At 48.9% G+C, this 17,285-nt stretch overlaps 1 protein-coding gene across 1 annotated transcript in view; it reads right to left on the reverse strand.

Moving 5' to 3' along the window:
* The window catches only part of LOC127593725 (serine/threonine-protein kinase pim-3-like), a 15,288-nt gene extending 3,807 nt beyond the window's left edge, over positions 1-11,481 (reverse strand). The window contains exons 1-7 of the mRNA XM_052055343.1: positions 10,758-11,481; positions 10,510-10,619; positions 10,373-10,423; positions 9,924-10,287; positions 9,095-9,271; positions 5,804-8,809; positions 5,016-5,213 (exon numbers count right to left, since the gene is read on the reverse strand). Of these exons, the coding sequence (XP_051911303.1) occupies positions 8,604-8,809; positions 9,095-9,271; positions 9,924-10,287; positions 10,373-10,423; positions 10,510-10,619; positions 10,758-10,845 (996 nt within the window). The 5' untranslated portion in view covers positions 10,846-11,481 and the 3' untranslated portion in view covers positions 5,016-5,213; positions 5,804-8,603. The remainder of the gene's footprint in view (positions 1-5,015; positions 5,214-5,803; positions 8,810-9,094; positions 9,272-9,923; positions 10,288-10,372; positions 10,424-10,509; positions 10,620-10,757) is intronic.
* Positions 11,482-17,285: the final 5,804 nt, after the last annotated feature.

Genomic DNA, 17,285 nt, shown 5'->3' on the forward strand with positions numbered 1-17,285 from the left:
GTTTGCGCCGTTGCGGGAGTGAACACGGCAAGCTTGTTTCACATCCAATGGAAGCGGTTACACTCATTCCTTTTCAATTCAGCGCAGTAGAGGTGCCCCGCTTTTTTAACAACGAGCAAGCAGAAAAGCGAGGTGTCGAGTCCATGCGGGAAGATTAAAGCCCGAACAATACATTTAATAAAATGCACGACGAGAGTTGACGCTTCTCTGGGATCCTATAACCCCTGATGAAAGCAAAGCAGTATGTTGCTGATGCTCAGAGGTTCTTTCAGCCGAGCGAGGAGGCCCCGCCCCTAGCCCGGCCAATAACAATGGACGCCGGCGTGATTAACCAAACAAATGCCACCGGTGGCACAAAAACGGGGTCTATCAATGCACGTGGGCATTCCCGGCATGCCTCGCTGTTTACGTGCTCCGGGTGGCAGGGGAGGCCGGGGGGGTTCAGAGGGGTTCATGCGCTTGTGACTGGCGGCAAAACGCTTGCACGGATGCTGCCAAGCGGCGAACCGAGTGAACTCGGCAACTGAATGCATGCGGGCTTGTTGCTGTCCCAACTGTAAATGAGGGGGGGGGGGGATCGACCTCCAGGGCCCCGGTCCCGAGAGTGGCTTTTGTTTGACGGGAGCGCTCGTTTTGCGGGATGGCACCATTGAGCTCCAAGTGTCAGCATCCGCATTTTATGCAATTACATTCCCCCCCCCCCCCCCCCCCCCACGTAGGATTATGAAGGATCTGAAAACGGCTGGCACTGAACGGGTTTTAATAGACATGCCTTAAATGAGATGTTAGAAGTGCACTTCCCTGTTCATGGCAACAAAGATGATATCAATCAAATGGACAGCGCGGTTTCATAGTTTGCTCAATTTGCATGCGGCTCGCATTTCTTATCCAGACGTTATTTGCTGCTTTTCATATTTTGAATTGCTTGTCGTGAATAATAACCTAGATTGATCTCAACTTATTATCCATCCTCGCCTGGTGGAGGCTTTAAATACAGATGGGAGCTGTATTTTTTTTTTTTTAAATACACATAAACAGGAAAGTCAAATTTTTTTTGGGAGGGGGAAACAAAATGTCATGTTCCCCGAGTACTATGAGGCACAGCATTGAGTGCTTGTGCAGACAACATCGTAAACCAGAGCCAATAAACGCTTTGTCACAATGGGCACTAGTTAGGGAGGGCAAATATGGAAAGAACATGTGACGCGGTTTACTCCGGTGACGCGGGATGTTATTCAGCATGCGGGCCGGGGGGCTTAGAAGACAACGTTATCGCGCGGTGGCAAACGGATGACAAGGTGACGCATACTCGCCGCGTCCACTCGACATCCTGGAACGGAAATAAAGAGTCCGAGTAGGGCGGACGCGGCGGCCGTAGCGATTTAGCCTTTTCCAGCTCTTGAATAATTAAACCGTCGCTGAGTGGATCACTCCCGCTCTATTTTTAGCCGGCATGGGCAACAAGAGCTGGACAAACATGTGTCAAATACACACGGGAGGCATCAACACGACGTCACACGACGCCTGCGGCCAAAACAAGATCAAAAACAAGATGTGCCGTCATGAATCGGGAGGACGACTTGGCACTCGACTGACACTTTGTTTGCTCCTAAACTGGATACACTTTGTTCTTAAAATAAGCTTCGGTAAAGCAATAAACGTCAGCGACTTGACGGCGCACTTTGATTCACTTTGTCTTCCGTGAAACATTTTTCTTTTTCCGGGAACTCGAGTACTTGCTAACACACACAAAAGAACAACTCATAAAAGCTGATGACACTGAACTGGCCAGAAGAGACTCGCTTCTGTCTAGCTCGAAGGCCGTACTTCAACTTACGCGATGTCACTTTTTGGCTTGAAACGCGGGGAAAAGGCCGCTTTGTTGTCGCCGCGGTAACCTGGCCTCAGCTTCTTTAGGGATTACGAGATCGTCGGCGGACCAGCCGGGACACCTCGCATGTTGTTAATGTTTATACGTTGTCATTGAAAAGACGACTTTATTATTTTTTTTTCTCCATGATTCCACGAGAGACATTTCAAGCTTGACCGAGTTCAAAGAGATACATTCAACCGTGACCGCATTCAATTTTAAATGTCATGAAAAGTACGGAATGGAGACGGAAATAATAAAGGCCGCTTCGCTTGTCCACGTGATCGCAAACGTACCAACTCAGCACGTGGAATCGAGATTACATCACGCTGCCGTGGCCAGCTCGAATTTGACATCTCGTGTCCCAATACTTTTGTCGGCACCCCGTTCAAACAAGACAATTTGCCTCTCCGTGATGTCATCCGCATGTCGGGTGACAGCTGGCTGACCTTTGCGAATCAACCCCCGGCTCCTGTTGACCAGAGATGATGTCACTCACCAACGCGGTCCGACCGCGTAGCAACAAATTAGCTTCCGTACCGATTCATCAACGCCGGAAGTCGAGCTAATACGCGGAGGTTTGACCCCGCCCAAATGGCCGGCCGTATCGTTCTAAAGGTCGCAATCACGCCGAGCCCGCGGCCGCCTTATCGCATATCTGCCCGCGCGAATGGACAAGATGAAGCACATTGTTTACGCACAATGGAAAAGTCCCGACGCCGATGTGACATATGACAACAGTCAGTCGAGAGTCGTAACCTTCCGTGGCGACGTCACCGCAGATAATCCGCTGAGACGCAAACGTGAATAAACGGGGGTGGCGCGTGGGGTGGGGGGGGGGGTTGCTGCCTGTGTTGCCGTGCTGCTGGACTCCAAAGTTGGTGGAGCAGAAGTAAGCTCAGCTGCTCACTGAGTGCATTCTTCGAAGCTACTGAGCTAATGGCTTCCTCCTCCTTCCTTATAAAACAAAACTGAAAGACAAAAAGACAAAAACTGGCAGCAGCAGCAGCAGCATCACGGCTTGTTGAGTCCTTTTGGGACCTTTGCCATCCACCTGAGTGCCTTTGCCACCCACGTTTGGATCACTGCCATTTGCTTCGGCTTTGCCAGGGAAAAGAATTACAACCGGAGGGAAGCCTTCGAGCGCATTTTATCGATGGGCTGACCTTTCGCATTGGTCTATTTTAACGCTTCACCGGAAATTCAAACGGAAAAGGCTCGTCATTTACACACGCCGACAATGGAACTGAGACTAATGTTGACAGACGTTTAAAATGGCCGCCATCCAATACACTGAGAGGTCCGTTTACTTTTGCAAACGAGCGTTGGGAGGATTTAAAAATGGCAGTTTGAGAATCCGCCAGGAGGCCGGCGTGGTGTGTCCCTATCTTCATGCCGTGCCACGCAAAGGCTGCAGGATGGCAGCGCAAAGTAGGCCGAGAGCAGCGACCTCCTCGCACACGACCGTATTTGCACTTTGCTGCGTGCGTGCGTGCTCGCTTGCTCTGATGCCGCGTGTGACCTAGTTGCGCTCGGCCCGCGTCTGAGTTTCGGCGCTGCAGGTTACACTGCGTTATGATGCACTTTACTTGCTCCAATAAAAATGCAAGCGCTCGCTTTTGGGGGGGGGGGGGGGGGGGGGGATTTATGCTCGGCCAGCACTTGAACAAAATTACAGCAGATCCAATTTTTTTTTTTTTTTTTGACATCATGTAGTTACTATATGTTCTTGCTTTGTGATTGACTTTCGGGAACACTAGCGGCTTAGTATTACTGTCATTATTCTTAGTGGGAATACCACGTTTCCCCCCCTTGTCTGGGAACTGGATGTCCTGGTTGTAACACAATCGCCGTGACGACTTTGGCCATCGCCGTGGATACGGAGCCACAGGTAAACAACAGAGGAGGGGAGGGTGAAGATACAAATGAAGTGATTTTAAAATCTAAACTCATGTTTCATTCACGATGTCGGAGCCGGAGTGTCATCGTGAAAACTGCCGACACAATTGTTGCACTGACGCGCTCGCCGTGGCATCGATCCACCCGAGGGGTGCGAAACATTCTCACATTTCTTCCAATTCAAAGACTCTTGAGGACAGCGAAACTGTGACCGCATGCCTCGCTCGCACTGTGGCAGGATCGCAATGTTCCACATCAGCAAGGGACTGGTGTGACTGTTTTCGAGGGAATTTAATGTGAAGAATCTTATGCTAAAACCGGACTAATTTTCCAACAAATACTGTAAATGCACTAAAAAAAACAACAACATCAAAACTCACTTCCAAATAGCAGGCCCTGTGATGATATATTCCAGTAAAATGGCTGCCATGCTAGGCTCAGAATGCTATATATCTAGTCAACGAAACGGATTCTTTGACAGGATTAATTGCCGAGTAAGTCCAAAATAAAAAATGACTCGGACTACAAAATCATTCTGAACACTTGCAGGGTTTCGGATTTCATTTCGGAACATTCCTGGAAAGCCGAACGCCATCCATAACTGTTCCATTCCTTTTGAGTTCAAACAGATTCCCAGGCTCTCCACAGCCATCCATATGGTTCTACATATTCTCACGGTGAAAGTACAGTAAGCTCCCATACATTCCCGCTAGCTGCGCTGAGCCTCAAGTGGCTGCTGCATACCTGTGGCCAACGCTCAGCCTTTAATCATCGTCACCGAGGAGGCGCACCAGACTTCACTCTTTAAACAAGAGCCTAAAGTGTTTTGGGTTTTCTTTTTTTTCAATCTCGAGTTTATTTTGCGAGACTCGTAAACTGTCTGACTACGAGGCTGTGACATTTGCGCTGGTAGTTCAGCGAAGGAAATCGGAATGGAAGGAAAATGCGCCAAAACGATAAAAAACAAAACAAAGATGAATTTTTAAAGCACACGTAAAAGTTTTAGGGATACTCCGAACAAAACGTGACTGACAAGGTGTCCTTCCGCACACTCGACCATGACAGCAGAGCAGATACCCAATAACTCTCCGGTAATAGTCATTATTTTTTAATTTAACATTTCTTTTTCTTGCACCCTCGCTTTTGTTAACTCCCATTAACAACTGCGCTTGAACACGTGCCCTCAACAAAAAAAAAACATTAAAGAACACCTCAACATTTTATCTCAGTGTGTGCTCACACTTACCGCTCATGTTTACAGTGGCGATACATGGTGTTCCACAGAACAAAGAGTTCCTTCAGGGTGAGCAGCAGGTTCCCTCCAGCCTCGCAGCCAGGTACTCCTCCACTGGCACCAGCGCGGCTTTTAATGAACACCAGGACCAGACCATGAGGCAATAAGTCCCAGCAGAGAGCAGGCGACCTCCGCAGTGAGCGGCAACATCTACACAACACATTGAGAAGGTTCAAACTGAATCCCAGGACGGTTGAAGAAAAATCAAGTTAACACATGGACTACACATCAACACCATGTAGGCCACAGTATTTTGTCCATGACGCCACTGCACCTACAGGATGTGAAAATGAAAAAGAAAAGAACCCACCGGCACATTTCTCAGTTCCTCCTCACCAAAACTGACTCAAGCACACCTTGAGCCCTCGCTTTGTTTGCTTGAGGGCCAAGCTATTCTAAGCTTAATAGAAATGGCGAACTAATTACTAGACTAAATATTCGTTAAGTATATTGGGAGATGGAGGGTGAAGCTATACGACGTTCACAAAGCTGTTAACATCAATGGTGACTTATTTTTTTAAGTAAAAGCATTATATTTATTAACAGCGCTGAAAACGGAGCCATTTTTGAATGTGGGCAAGTAGCGCGAAAGCCACGACAGAAACAGTAATGGCGGAACATCAGGTGACGTCGTAGCATTGGTGCTAATAGTACTGTTTTTTACGAACGTTTCTCCTACAAAGTATACATTTACTTCATGTGTGGTTCACTGAAGTGTGCAGTAGATCCGCATTACTCACCGTCATTCATTTATCACATATGGGGTTTGATAGTTGGACATGAACGTTTTGCCCCGAGAGGGCCGGAAGTTGCTGCGCATGTTTCTCCTCAAAGTGACAGCGCAGACTAGAGGCCTGGCATGCATGATACACATGATTACTGTAAACGTTTGTATATTGCATAATATTGTATACCTAATAGTACGCTTTATTTAGTTCTAAAAAGTATCATGAGTAGTGTGACAAAGAAAACAATTTATACAATTTATGCGACCCCATTTATAGTGCAATAAACCATAACTGCCTTTTACCCCAATGTTAATAGTTGATCATAATTCAACAATGATTACAGAGTACGAGGCAGGAGCGTCAGGAAAGATTTAATTGTGGCATTACACTCGAGTGTAAGAAATCAATGGATTCCTCAAGACATTTTTCTGCCACAATTCCTGCTGGTTTTGTATCGTGACCATAATGCGCATACACGCGCCTTGACACAACACAGCATGGGCCAATGCGAGCTCATGCATTGCGATGGCCGTGTCCTTAAAGTGGGGTCAGACGCATGGACACACAAACGCATCGAGAAACAAAGAAACTAGTGTGAAGCGTAGTATCGCTGGCAGCGCTAGTGTGATCTCTCGTTTCGTCTTTTCCTGTTCTCGGTGCTGGCACCGCAGCCTGTGCCGCCTGTGTGGGTTGACACCCACCGGCCCATCTGCGCCCAACAGGGGCCCTGGGGGCCCCTGGAGTCCATCTGGCATCCTCCTCTTCTGTCTGGCGACTCGTCTCCTACGAAAGTCTCTTGAAGTCATCCAAAGCGCCTTGGATGCTGGTGGTAATCCGCGTACTTTTCATATGACGTCATTGGATGAGGCCCCTACGACCTCCACCTCAGATTGAACGCTCTACACGGAAGTGCAAATGTTTAAATGGATGTGTGTGGCTCATGGACGTTGACTAAAAGTGTGTGGGGGAGGGTGGACCATATGCCCACCCATATTCATTTAATGAGGATTTCACAGTGAGAGTGGATGAGGCCTCATCATCATTTGTAAGGGTTTGGGATGAAGAAAAAGATGGCCCTCATTTACATGCCAAAAAAGCCAGTGAGACGGTAAAACAATGGGAGGATTAGCGGGGTCGGTGCTTTGGAAGTGCTCGGGCGGAGTTGAGTTGGGTGAAAAAAAATAAACTAAAATAACATGGTTTATTGCCATTCTTGCATTTTGGGGGAGGGGGAAAAAAAATCATACCACCAGTTGTTTCTGTACATAAAAGTGGGTCTTTAATTGAAAATTTTGTATCAAAAACAAAAACAAAAAAAAAATCCATCCTTTGGAGCCCCGAGTGGCAACAGTGAGCCCTACGGTATCGAGGCTGTGTGGAGACCACAATTGTTTTGCTTCCCAAACAACTCAAAAGTTCAACTTGAAAGTACAGAAACCAGATGGATTTAATCTCCAAAGTAGTTAACATTCAAATCCTTTCAACTTTAAGTAAACTCATTTTATCTGCTTTACATCGACAACTGTCAGTGCATCCTCCACATCTACAATTAAAAAAAAAAAAAATTGTCGATAATGTAAAAATAAGTTAGGAATGCAAACTAAAGGCCAAGTAGGATATGCAAAAATTATTTTAAAGGGAGGGGACTTTTAAGCATAGAAAATAAATAAATAAATAACCACAGAACGTGGAATGTCTACATGTTTCGTTTACAAATAAATTAAAAGCAAATGGAGGGGGGGGAAAAATTACATACCGATAGAAGGGTGAACACACTGTACAATATTTGTCCACCCCTCCAAAAAAAAAAAAAAAAAAAATTCCAACAACAACATAGTTGATGAATATTGCATTGATTGTGCATTTCACACCCCAAGGAGCCCCCGGGGGAGGCCAGGAGTGGGGGACCATGAAGTGTCAAGCAGTGAGATGGCGGGGGGGGGGGGGGGGGGGCAAAAAGTTAAAGAAGCGCGACAAAACTCGCAACAGGCATGGCTGAACACAGCAGGAGGGAAGGGGGGAGGGGGTAGAGGTGTGTGTGTGTGTGTGTTTACATGTTGTAGACATTCAGAAAAAGACAGGATCCAGTTTCCAAAACACCTGTTCAGGCTATAGAGTGAGTGAGCAGCTTCGAAGAGTGATACACAGTCGCGTGCGTGAGTGTGTGTGAGTTTCAAGTATTCCATTCTCTACTCTTTAATGCTCTCGCAGCCTCTCAGCTGGGGGCTACTTGGCTTGTCGGTGATGGAGGCGCTTGGTCTCCATCACTGAGGTTGAATCCGAGGGGGGAAAAAAAATTGTTTGAGATGAAAAGCCCCCAGAAAAAGCAGCATTCCCCCCCCAAAAAAAGGCACTCCAAAATTAAAACATTGGGGGAAAAAAAAAGTTTACTCCTACGCTCTATGAGAGCATCCATATCTGAAATAGGAAGGCCTTGCCAGATGCATACGCCAGCCTACTGACAAAGGGAAGGGCAGAGGGGGAATAAATAGTTCCGGTAAGACCACCCAAACAGCAACATGTTCCCCTTTAGGAAACAACTTGTATCAAACTGAATGAAAAAAAGGAGATGTGGAGGAGAATTAAGAGAAGCAACAACAAACAGTTGCACCCAAACAGCAACATGTTCCCCTTTAGGAAACAACTTGTATTATGCTAACTGAATGGGGAAAAAAAAGGAGCCGTTGTTGGCCATTGATCAGCCAAGCTCGGCCACGGGCGACCATACAAGAGTCCGTTAACTCCTTGCGGCCTGGCCTTGCCCCCTCCTCATCGCCCCCCAGAGAGTCTTTAGCGTGTTTCAGACCGCTCCTCAGAGGCTCTCCTTGCTGGAGGTCGTGCTCGACGACGAATCCGTGGCGATGGTCCGCAGGCGAATGTCGCCGGCGGCCGGCTCCTCGGGATTGGACTCGGGCACCTCGGCCGACACCCTCATCCAGGGGTGGTCGCAGATCTGCTCCAGCGTGGGCCGGTCGGAGGGCCGCAAGGCCAGGCACCATTTAATCAGCTGCTGGCACTCTGTTGAATCAAGAGATGGCATTAGGACGACAACTGCAAAGGGATGGTCCACAGTTTCACTTCTTTTGTATAATAACGGTTTATGAACTACAAAAGTTGCCAGGCTGGTGTGGCGCGAGATCTTTTTTTTGTAAGAAAACAAGTGACTTGGCTCTATCAAGGCTGGGAAACACCACTCCAGACTAGTCCTTTCACACCGGTTCATTCTAGATCCCATTAGTGCAGCTAGGTGGCGACAAAGTCACTCTTTGCGTGCGCCCTTTCAGTCCCGTCACCCACACTCACCAGCTGACACCCTCCTCCTGAAGTACACTCTCCCCCGAAGGATCTCCTCGTCCTGCTCGAAGGGGATATCTCCGCACACCATGTCGTAAAGCAGCACGCCGAGCGACCACACCGTGGCCGAGCGTCCGTGATATCTGTGGAAGCGGATCCACTCTGGTGGACTGTACACACGAGTGCCTAAAAAAACATCAAAGGGGGAGGAGTGAGTATGGAGGGCACACACACACACACACACACACACACAAATAAACATGTTTTGTGTTTCTGTGTCATGCACAAAAAATAAAGAAGCTCCCTGTACAACCACAACAAACTGGTCACCGCCCCCCCCCCCCCTCCTCCCCCACCACCACAACAACAGAGCAGGAAACGTGATCCCATCATGTGACGCCACGGCTCGGGTTTCACAACAAACGCGTTACGTGGCACTAGACAACCCGACTGTGACTCACGCTGTTCGATTCCGGTACAGTATGGACACACGTGAATCACGCGGCATGGATTCGTCAAGCACCAACGACTCAATTTGAAATGGAAACAATGACGAGGAAAGTGCCCCCTCACAACCACCCCCCAAAAAAGAATGCCGTTCGATTCCCATGTGATACACGCGTCAATCAAAGACCAAAGAAATATATTGAATTTACAGCATTTAATGAAGAGAGGAAACTCCCGACACCCCAAAACAAAAAAGAAAAAGGAGAAAAAAACACCACTGCGTCACCGGCTAGTGAACGCCTCCGCGACTGAAAATAGCACCGACGAGTGCAACAAGGGCAACGCTAAGCAAGCCCGGGTCAGAAATCACCAAAACAACGCAGCATCTTACCGTCGAAGTCGGTGTACACGGTGTCCTTGAGAATCGCCCCAGAACCGAAGTCGATAAGCTTGAGCTCCCCGGTGCGGAGATCCACGAGCAGGTTCTCGTCCTTGATGTCCCGGTGTACCACCCCGCAACTGTAGCAGTGCCTCACCGCCTCCAGGACTTGGCGGAAGAAGCCCCGCGCCGCGTCTTCGTCCAGGGCGCCCTTCTCGGTTATGAAATCGAACAGGTCCTTGACGAGCTCCGGCCTCTCCATAACCAGGAGCCAGCCGTCGGCGCGCTCGTAATAGTCCAGCAATTTGATAACTCCGCGAAACGATGAGCTGACCTTCTTGAGCAGGAGGATCTCGAGCGGGACCATGCTTCCATTCTGAGACCCGAAAGAGAGGGAATCCATGATGAGTGCGAGGATTACACGCAGCCCAACCCTCCATAGCATCAAAACAAACACTTACAATTGAGCCCCACTCGGTCACCCTTTCCTTTGCGACGTGTTTTACAGCCACCTAAAAACCCAACAAAGAAAACATTTAGAAAATAAGTCGTATAAAAGGGAAATTCCCAATTTTTCTCCACTGCGCCCGCGACTCACCGGTGCCCCGTCAGAGAGCCTGCTGCCGGCGTACACGGTGCCGAAGCCACCGCTCCCCAGCACGGAGCCCACCTGGTACACCTTTTCGAACGGCTCCTTCTCCACTTTGACTGTTTCGGGGCGACAACGTGTGGCCAACATTAGCTCCCGCGTAGTTCCACAACAGCCGGCCAGCAGTTAGCCGTTAACCTCTTTCAACTCTCGCCGCCCGCAGCAACGGCTTTGACCAAGACGTTAAGGTTACCTACCCGGCTGAAGCTGAATTTTCACTGGCATGTGATCCATGCTCGAAGGGTTGCAAATATGGGAAAATGAACCAAACTTTGACAGCAACATATTAGAAAAAAAAGAGGGGGTAAAAACGAAAATCCGGTGGTGGTGGTGTTCCAAGGCAGCCGGCTGAGGTTTCGACAACGACTATTAAGACTTTAGGGGGTTCGGGCGTCGTCTAAATAGTGGTGTGGACCGTCCAGCAGTGCGCCAAGTTGGCCACACCGCGCCCGTTCTTTTCGAGTCACGACCGTAAAGTCGCACACCAGTGCCTGAAAACCGACATGAAAGCGGGTCCGAGTTGGGTTGGGAGGGTCTCGAGACTCGAGATACCGCCAACAAAAACAAAACTAGGTTCCGATGAAAACAACAACGAGCGTAGATTCCCGAGTTTCCTCGAAACGCACGCGAGTGTGGCAGGTTGCAATGTCATCCGCGGCTTGTAGATATCCTGAGGACGAGTTGCCGCTGTCTGAGCTTTGACGCGGTTTCCCAGAGCCAATATTTTGACGCGCAGTGGGACGTTAAGTATCCCTCCGCAGCTAACACAGGGCGAACCTTTCGCTCAAATCACGCGGACAAAACACCACCTTTTACAAAATACGTGTGCTAGAATGAGCCAACTACACAATATGTTATTCAAAGACACCTCTGGCCGATAGTATTGTCTGAAAACACATTTGCATCACGGCACTACTTTCTCGTAGTACGAGACGCGCAAGAAACTCTTGTCTGGTAGATTTGCACTCGGTTCACTATCGACTCCGAGGCGGCAACCAATCAGATGTCGTATATAAATACTCTCTTTTGGGTATTGGCCAATCAGGTAAAAGTTGTTGTTATAAAGCAGACATTTGAGTGCACGTGGCGGCAATTTTGTGATGTTACCCCCCCCCCCCCCTCGCAACCCCACCTCCCATGCAGCCAGAGACAGACAGTCTGGTTGGAAAAGAAAAGCTCATTTTGTTGACAAGCCATAGCAAATTAGTCATGAATATGTCCCCACTGCTCTTTGTTCAGGAGGGTGTGTTTCCCAAATGTACTGTTAAAATAGTACACTCAAAACTCGCCGCTAATTGTCAGTAACTATAGTTACCGCATTCAAGGAGTGCAAAGGTGTTTGGAATATTCAAATATAAGCCACGAATCAAAATTTGCATGATTTAAACTCCAAAACCGAGTTAAAAAAGCCTGGAGTTGAATATTCAAGTGTGCGAGGATGATATCGCGACCGACTCACAATTTTCACACTGGGAACAAAGTAGGTTAGCAAGATGAAAACATACTCGGATCAAAGTTTGCAAAGGTAGCCGTCCAATTCTGGAGTTCAAACGTTCCACGTTTACTGTCACACTGGCAACATGACCTTGGCTTGCTGTGAACTTTCCACTGTTTATCTCCACCATCCTCCGATAACCTGTGCGTGTATGTGTGTATTTTTGACCGCTAACCAAACAAGAAGCGTTTGAAAAGTTCCACAGAACGTTATCGGGCCACAGACCAAGCCGGCGCAAAGTTATGTAAATGTATATTGCAAACAAGAAAACTGTGTCTCGGCTGTAACTCGCTTTGATGTTTCCAATATCACATTGATAAGTGAAATTCATACCAAGGCAAATCTTTTTGAAGTTGAATTTTCAATGTATACTCCACATTCCACCGTTCACCAAAAAAAACAAAACAAAAGAAGTCACGGTTGTTTTTGTCCAGGTACTTAAGCGTATGCATTCCTTCTATGACTCCTCACATACCCCCCAAAAATGCTTTCTAAGCCCGAATTTGACTTCAAGGACTGAGCCAAAGTATGTTTTCATGACCTTGTGGATCAGAACTGGAATTTCTACCCAGAAGGGCTCACTTTTCAGTGGTTTTCCCCTTATTGTTCAAAAAGACTCAAGTCAGTTCAGGTGAAGTTTTTATGGCCTAGTTTCACACACTCCACCTTATTCACAGTCATGGAGATGCAACATAACACCCGGACAGGAAATCGCATGGTGGGCAATGCGAACGCGGGGACACGAGTGGACTGAGGTGAAGCGAAGTGCCTGTAATGATACCCGCGCGACAGAGATGATGTCATTTATGTCAAAACGGCTGTCGACGGCCTTACGGTCGCCATGCGCAATCATCACACGATGGGAAATTCACAGAGGTGGTAGTAGGTCACATATGTGCAACTCAAGTCTCAAGTTACTTTGAGGAAGGAACAAAAAAAAAAAAGAAGCAGGGCAAGTTAGGTCACGGCCAAATTTCAATCAAGTCAAATGAAGTCATTACTTGGTCCTAAGTTAAAAAAAAACGTGCTCAGTCGAAACATATATTAGTGATCATAACCGCCCCCCCCACCCCAAAAACATGATCTCTCTTAAAAAATCTGTTTGCCAAATTGACCAGTGTGTGTAAACGGCTGAATGAGACACGTACACGTTGTGCACTTTGCAGATTTGTCCCTTTATGAAGTCGACATACATTCGTTTCCGGGGGGCCCTGCCACATCAAATATGGCGGACATGCTAACGACCAGAAAAGTCTTCAAAGTGAGGTCTATGTGTCGACGTGTACTGCTTCAATACCAACTACGGTATCTAATCTATTACTTTATTTTCCTCTCAATGCAACGCGTAATCTACATCAAGTTTTGTTAATATTTGACCAGTTACCGCCGAGCTAAACCACCCCGCCCTGACAAGCGTCGCTGTGGTTTGATATGAAATGCGTCCTATGCAGTCGTTTGCGGCTCTCATGGGAAATCATCATCAGGCTTTAAAAAAAAAAAAAAAAATCATGTGCGTCACTTCTCAGAGAAAAGCCATGAAGAAGAAAAATGGCCGCCTTGGTAAATGGTGTCGGCCAGGCCGAAAGGGGGTCCGACGGCATTTGCATCTCTAATTTGATGGCTTTCACTGGGGGCGGGGGGGCACATAAAACCAGACGCAGCGGAGGTTAACGCGGCCACATCAGAGTCCCGGAGTCACCCCGGTGGTTATTTTGAGCGGCCACCGCGCCAGTTAGTAGCGGCCGCAATCATTTCGGGTAAACCCGACGATTGAAATCGATCCAGCTCGGCTTTGCCGCGAGACTGGAATTGGGACGTTGAGTCGTATGACCAGGACGTGCTTACGGGAGGGGGGGGGGCACGCTTAAAGCTTTTCGCCACGATGCCCCCCGCCATTGAAAATCATTTGTTGGGTTGAGTGACAATGCCGCGCGTGTTGCACTATTGTGCGCTTGGTCATGCGTGTTCTGCGGAGCAGACGGGTCGGCGTATGGATTACTATCCCGTCACAACATTATGCAACGACGTCAGGCCGCTCAGTCTGCTAATCTGCCGGCCGCGTTGCGTAACCACTCATTAGCGCTTTGAACGCATTCCCTCGCACCTTGGCTGTAGCGCAGATTTGGCCGCTCTATAGGCCGCGTGATGATTTTTGTGTTTGATGAATAACATGCGACTGACTTGAGTATTTAGGCAAGAGACTAAGCCAGAGTTGCGCAGCGGCGTGGAAATTTAGCCGCCATGAGGGTCAAACGTAAGGGAAAGTGACATTTCTGGTTCTTGGATTGCTTATCGCCTTGCGCGTAGAGCAGCCGAACAATAATAGGTTGAGCGAAAAGACAAATGAGAAGACCGCGCCGGGGGCTATTTAATTTCTGTGTCACCGCCAAGCGGGCAGGTTAATGATGCCCTCGGTGAATGAGTGAGCAAGAGCAGCTTCCGGCATCCACGCAAACAGGACGGACACTCAAAACAAACCGCGCGCACGCACTTGGCCAAACTTTTGCGAGAACACATTTTGAAATGTACAAGTGGGTCTTGTCAAACTTTTGGAGCTATTTTTTTTTTTCCTCACCCGAAAAATTACAAGTCAGGTTTCTGTCACACATCAATATTGTTGTTTTTTTGTGTCTCCATCAAAAAAAAAAAAAAAGATTTTAATATGAGGTTCCTCCATTTGTCATGCAAAATTCTGATCTACATTTTGCAGTATTCACGCAATTTGGGATGCAAAGCTCGGGACTTGTGTCAAGTAAAAAAAAAAAAACTCACACAATTCAAATTATTGTCTTGTTAAATTGTGACTTTTTTTTTTTTTTTTTGCTAATTCAGCCATAAGCACCGAATCCGTAACTATCATATAAACGGCGTCAAATGTACATTTTCCAGGAGGAAAACAAGCTCCACGTTGACGTTTTTTTTTTTTTTTCTTCTTCACCGGCGTCCCACTAATGGCTTGCCCTCGAGGTGACCGCACATTCCTGCAAATGTAACGATCAGAGTGACACTGCAAATTTCACTTCGCGGTTGACATGAACGGTCCCGGAATGGAATTTCGACTCTTATCCCGATTAAGAGATTTACTACTCGGTAATCACTCTGTAAGTCGATTGCTCCAACCGTTAAGAGAAGTGACCCCCCCCCCCCCACGGGCGGCCGCGTCGGTGCCTAATCCTCAACGGCAAAGTGTCCGTATATAATTGACGCATACTGTATACATCGAAAACGCAGCTAAGTGCTCCGCTTGCCTTCACCGACTTGATCCATTTAACTGCCCATCCCCGTCTTAAGAGGATAGCGAGCCCAAAGCTTTAAATCCACCCCCCCCCACCGCCCTCCCCCGCCCCTCCCCCCAGGCTGCGACCCTGGACGGGTGGGCCAGAAAAGGACCAGTTGTAATCTCGTGTTTAAAAATAGACACGCGCGGACGGATGAACATACATTTTGGGTCTCGCTCGATTGGATGTTGGAGATTTCCTCGCAATCTCCAATGCTCGCGATCGGCTCTCCGCTTTGACGGCATACTTGCTGACTGCGTGTCTGCGAGGGCCCGGGCTCGGACACCAGCTGCCCGCTCAGCAGTCTTGTCGCCATGCACACACACACACACGCACACACACAACGTTGGTCTTATAATCACAGTGGTCCTCACAAGAATAGTCATACAAACACACACACACACACACACACATGGACACGCACGCGGCATTTCTTTGACCATCGCGCGCAAGCGGCTCCGAAGAAACTGCGCCACAATGTGCAGGGACGGCGAGAGAAACATCAGGCGCCCCCCCACCCCTCCCGCCCCCCCTCCTCAATTTGAAGCTCAAGGCCACATCATGATTAATTCACCGGCGTGGCTAGGAGCCACATGTCGCAGGCAAAGCTCATAACCACCCCAACACCGAAGATCTTAATGTGCAGGTTCCGATGGCCTGGCGCGGCTTCGGAGCCCCCCCCACACCCCCTCCCCGCCTATGACGCCGATGGCACAATAAAAAGATCTGAAAAGTCTTACTTGATTTGGGTCGTCGGGGCTAACGATGCTAATTAGCGCCGTGACCTTGCACATTCTTCTCTGTCTTGTCCCCGCTAAGCCCCCCCCCCCACCACCCCCCACGCGCCGACTTAATGACAATACATCAGGTCGTGACGAAACGTCTCCCTAATTGCACATCGATGGGCGCTGCTCACTCAGCACTACGGAAGGCAAGACCCTGCCCCCCCCCCCGCCTTGGTTTCGTTTCTCTAATTAGTCGCCTTTCGTGGTGTAATCAAAAACAAGACTTGGCGCTTATGTCACAATCCGAACCAAAAAAAAAACGTCCACTCGTCAATCTCGGCGGCGGAAGATCCATCAGGACGCCAACCCTTTCACGACTCCCCCAGACCAAAGTGGACCAAAGTGCTCGCGGGAGGCGGCGTCGCCCAAAACAAGGGGACGAAGGGAACGCGACGTCCAAGCGGCCGCGCCCGTTGCGCCGTCTGATGCCGCCTCGCGTGCGATTCGGCGCTGCCGCCTCATTCCTCGGATCGCGCCGCAGACGGATGGCGGGGCCTTGAACTGCGGCTAATTGCGGGCCGCAGGAATGCGCGCGGCTCACGAGCCAATGGGGAAGGACCGCGTTGGCACGGCAACCGGCAAGGCGTTGATTATTTTCTTCCTCCTCGGAAAGGGAGGAATCCCCTCTTCAAAGGCAAGAAACACCTGCGAGTCACCCCCCCCCCCGCACCCCCTGCCCCCAATCTCTTGTTTATTGCCTGTGTTTTCCGTTGCCTTTTCTCCTCCAATTTCCACTTCACATCATCTTCTCGCCCCCGGGTCACCCTTCACCCCGAGTTGATCCCTCGCTCAGGCTGGCTTGCGGGTAAACGGGCGCGCTCGGGGGGGGTTGCGGAGCTGCCGTCGTCATCCCATTCGTTCTGATCATATTTCAAGCGATAGGATAAGACGCGAGGGGGGAAAAAAGGATCTTCAAAAATGCTAAGTTGTACATACATGTATGCTATGCCGGGAGGCGGAAGAACTGGTTCGGCGTGGACGACACCTAGTTGGCCGCCACGCGATGACGCAAACCGCATTGAACTTGGGGGAATGCAGTTACGATACAAAGGAGGGAGGGGTCACATGATGAAAAGCACCTTTCATGTCGCCGCCTCGGCTTCGTTGGAACCTGCCGTCCTCAACGTTTTGCCGTGCAAAATGGCGTTGACGGGTGGTGCTCTGGCA

Source organism: Hippocampus zosterae, chromosome 21 (genome assembly GCF_025434085.1).
Source record: "Hippocampus zosterae strain Florida chromosome 21, ASM2543408v3, whole genome shotgun sequence".
In the NCBI taxonomy this organism is placed as follows: Eukaryota; Metazoa; Chordata; class Actinopteri; order Syngnathiformes; family Syngnathidae; genus Hippocampus; species Hippocampus zosterae.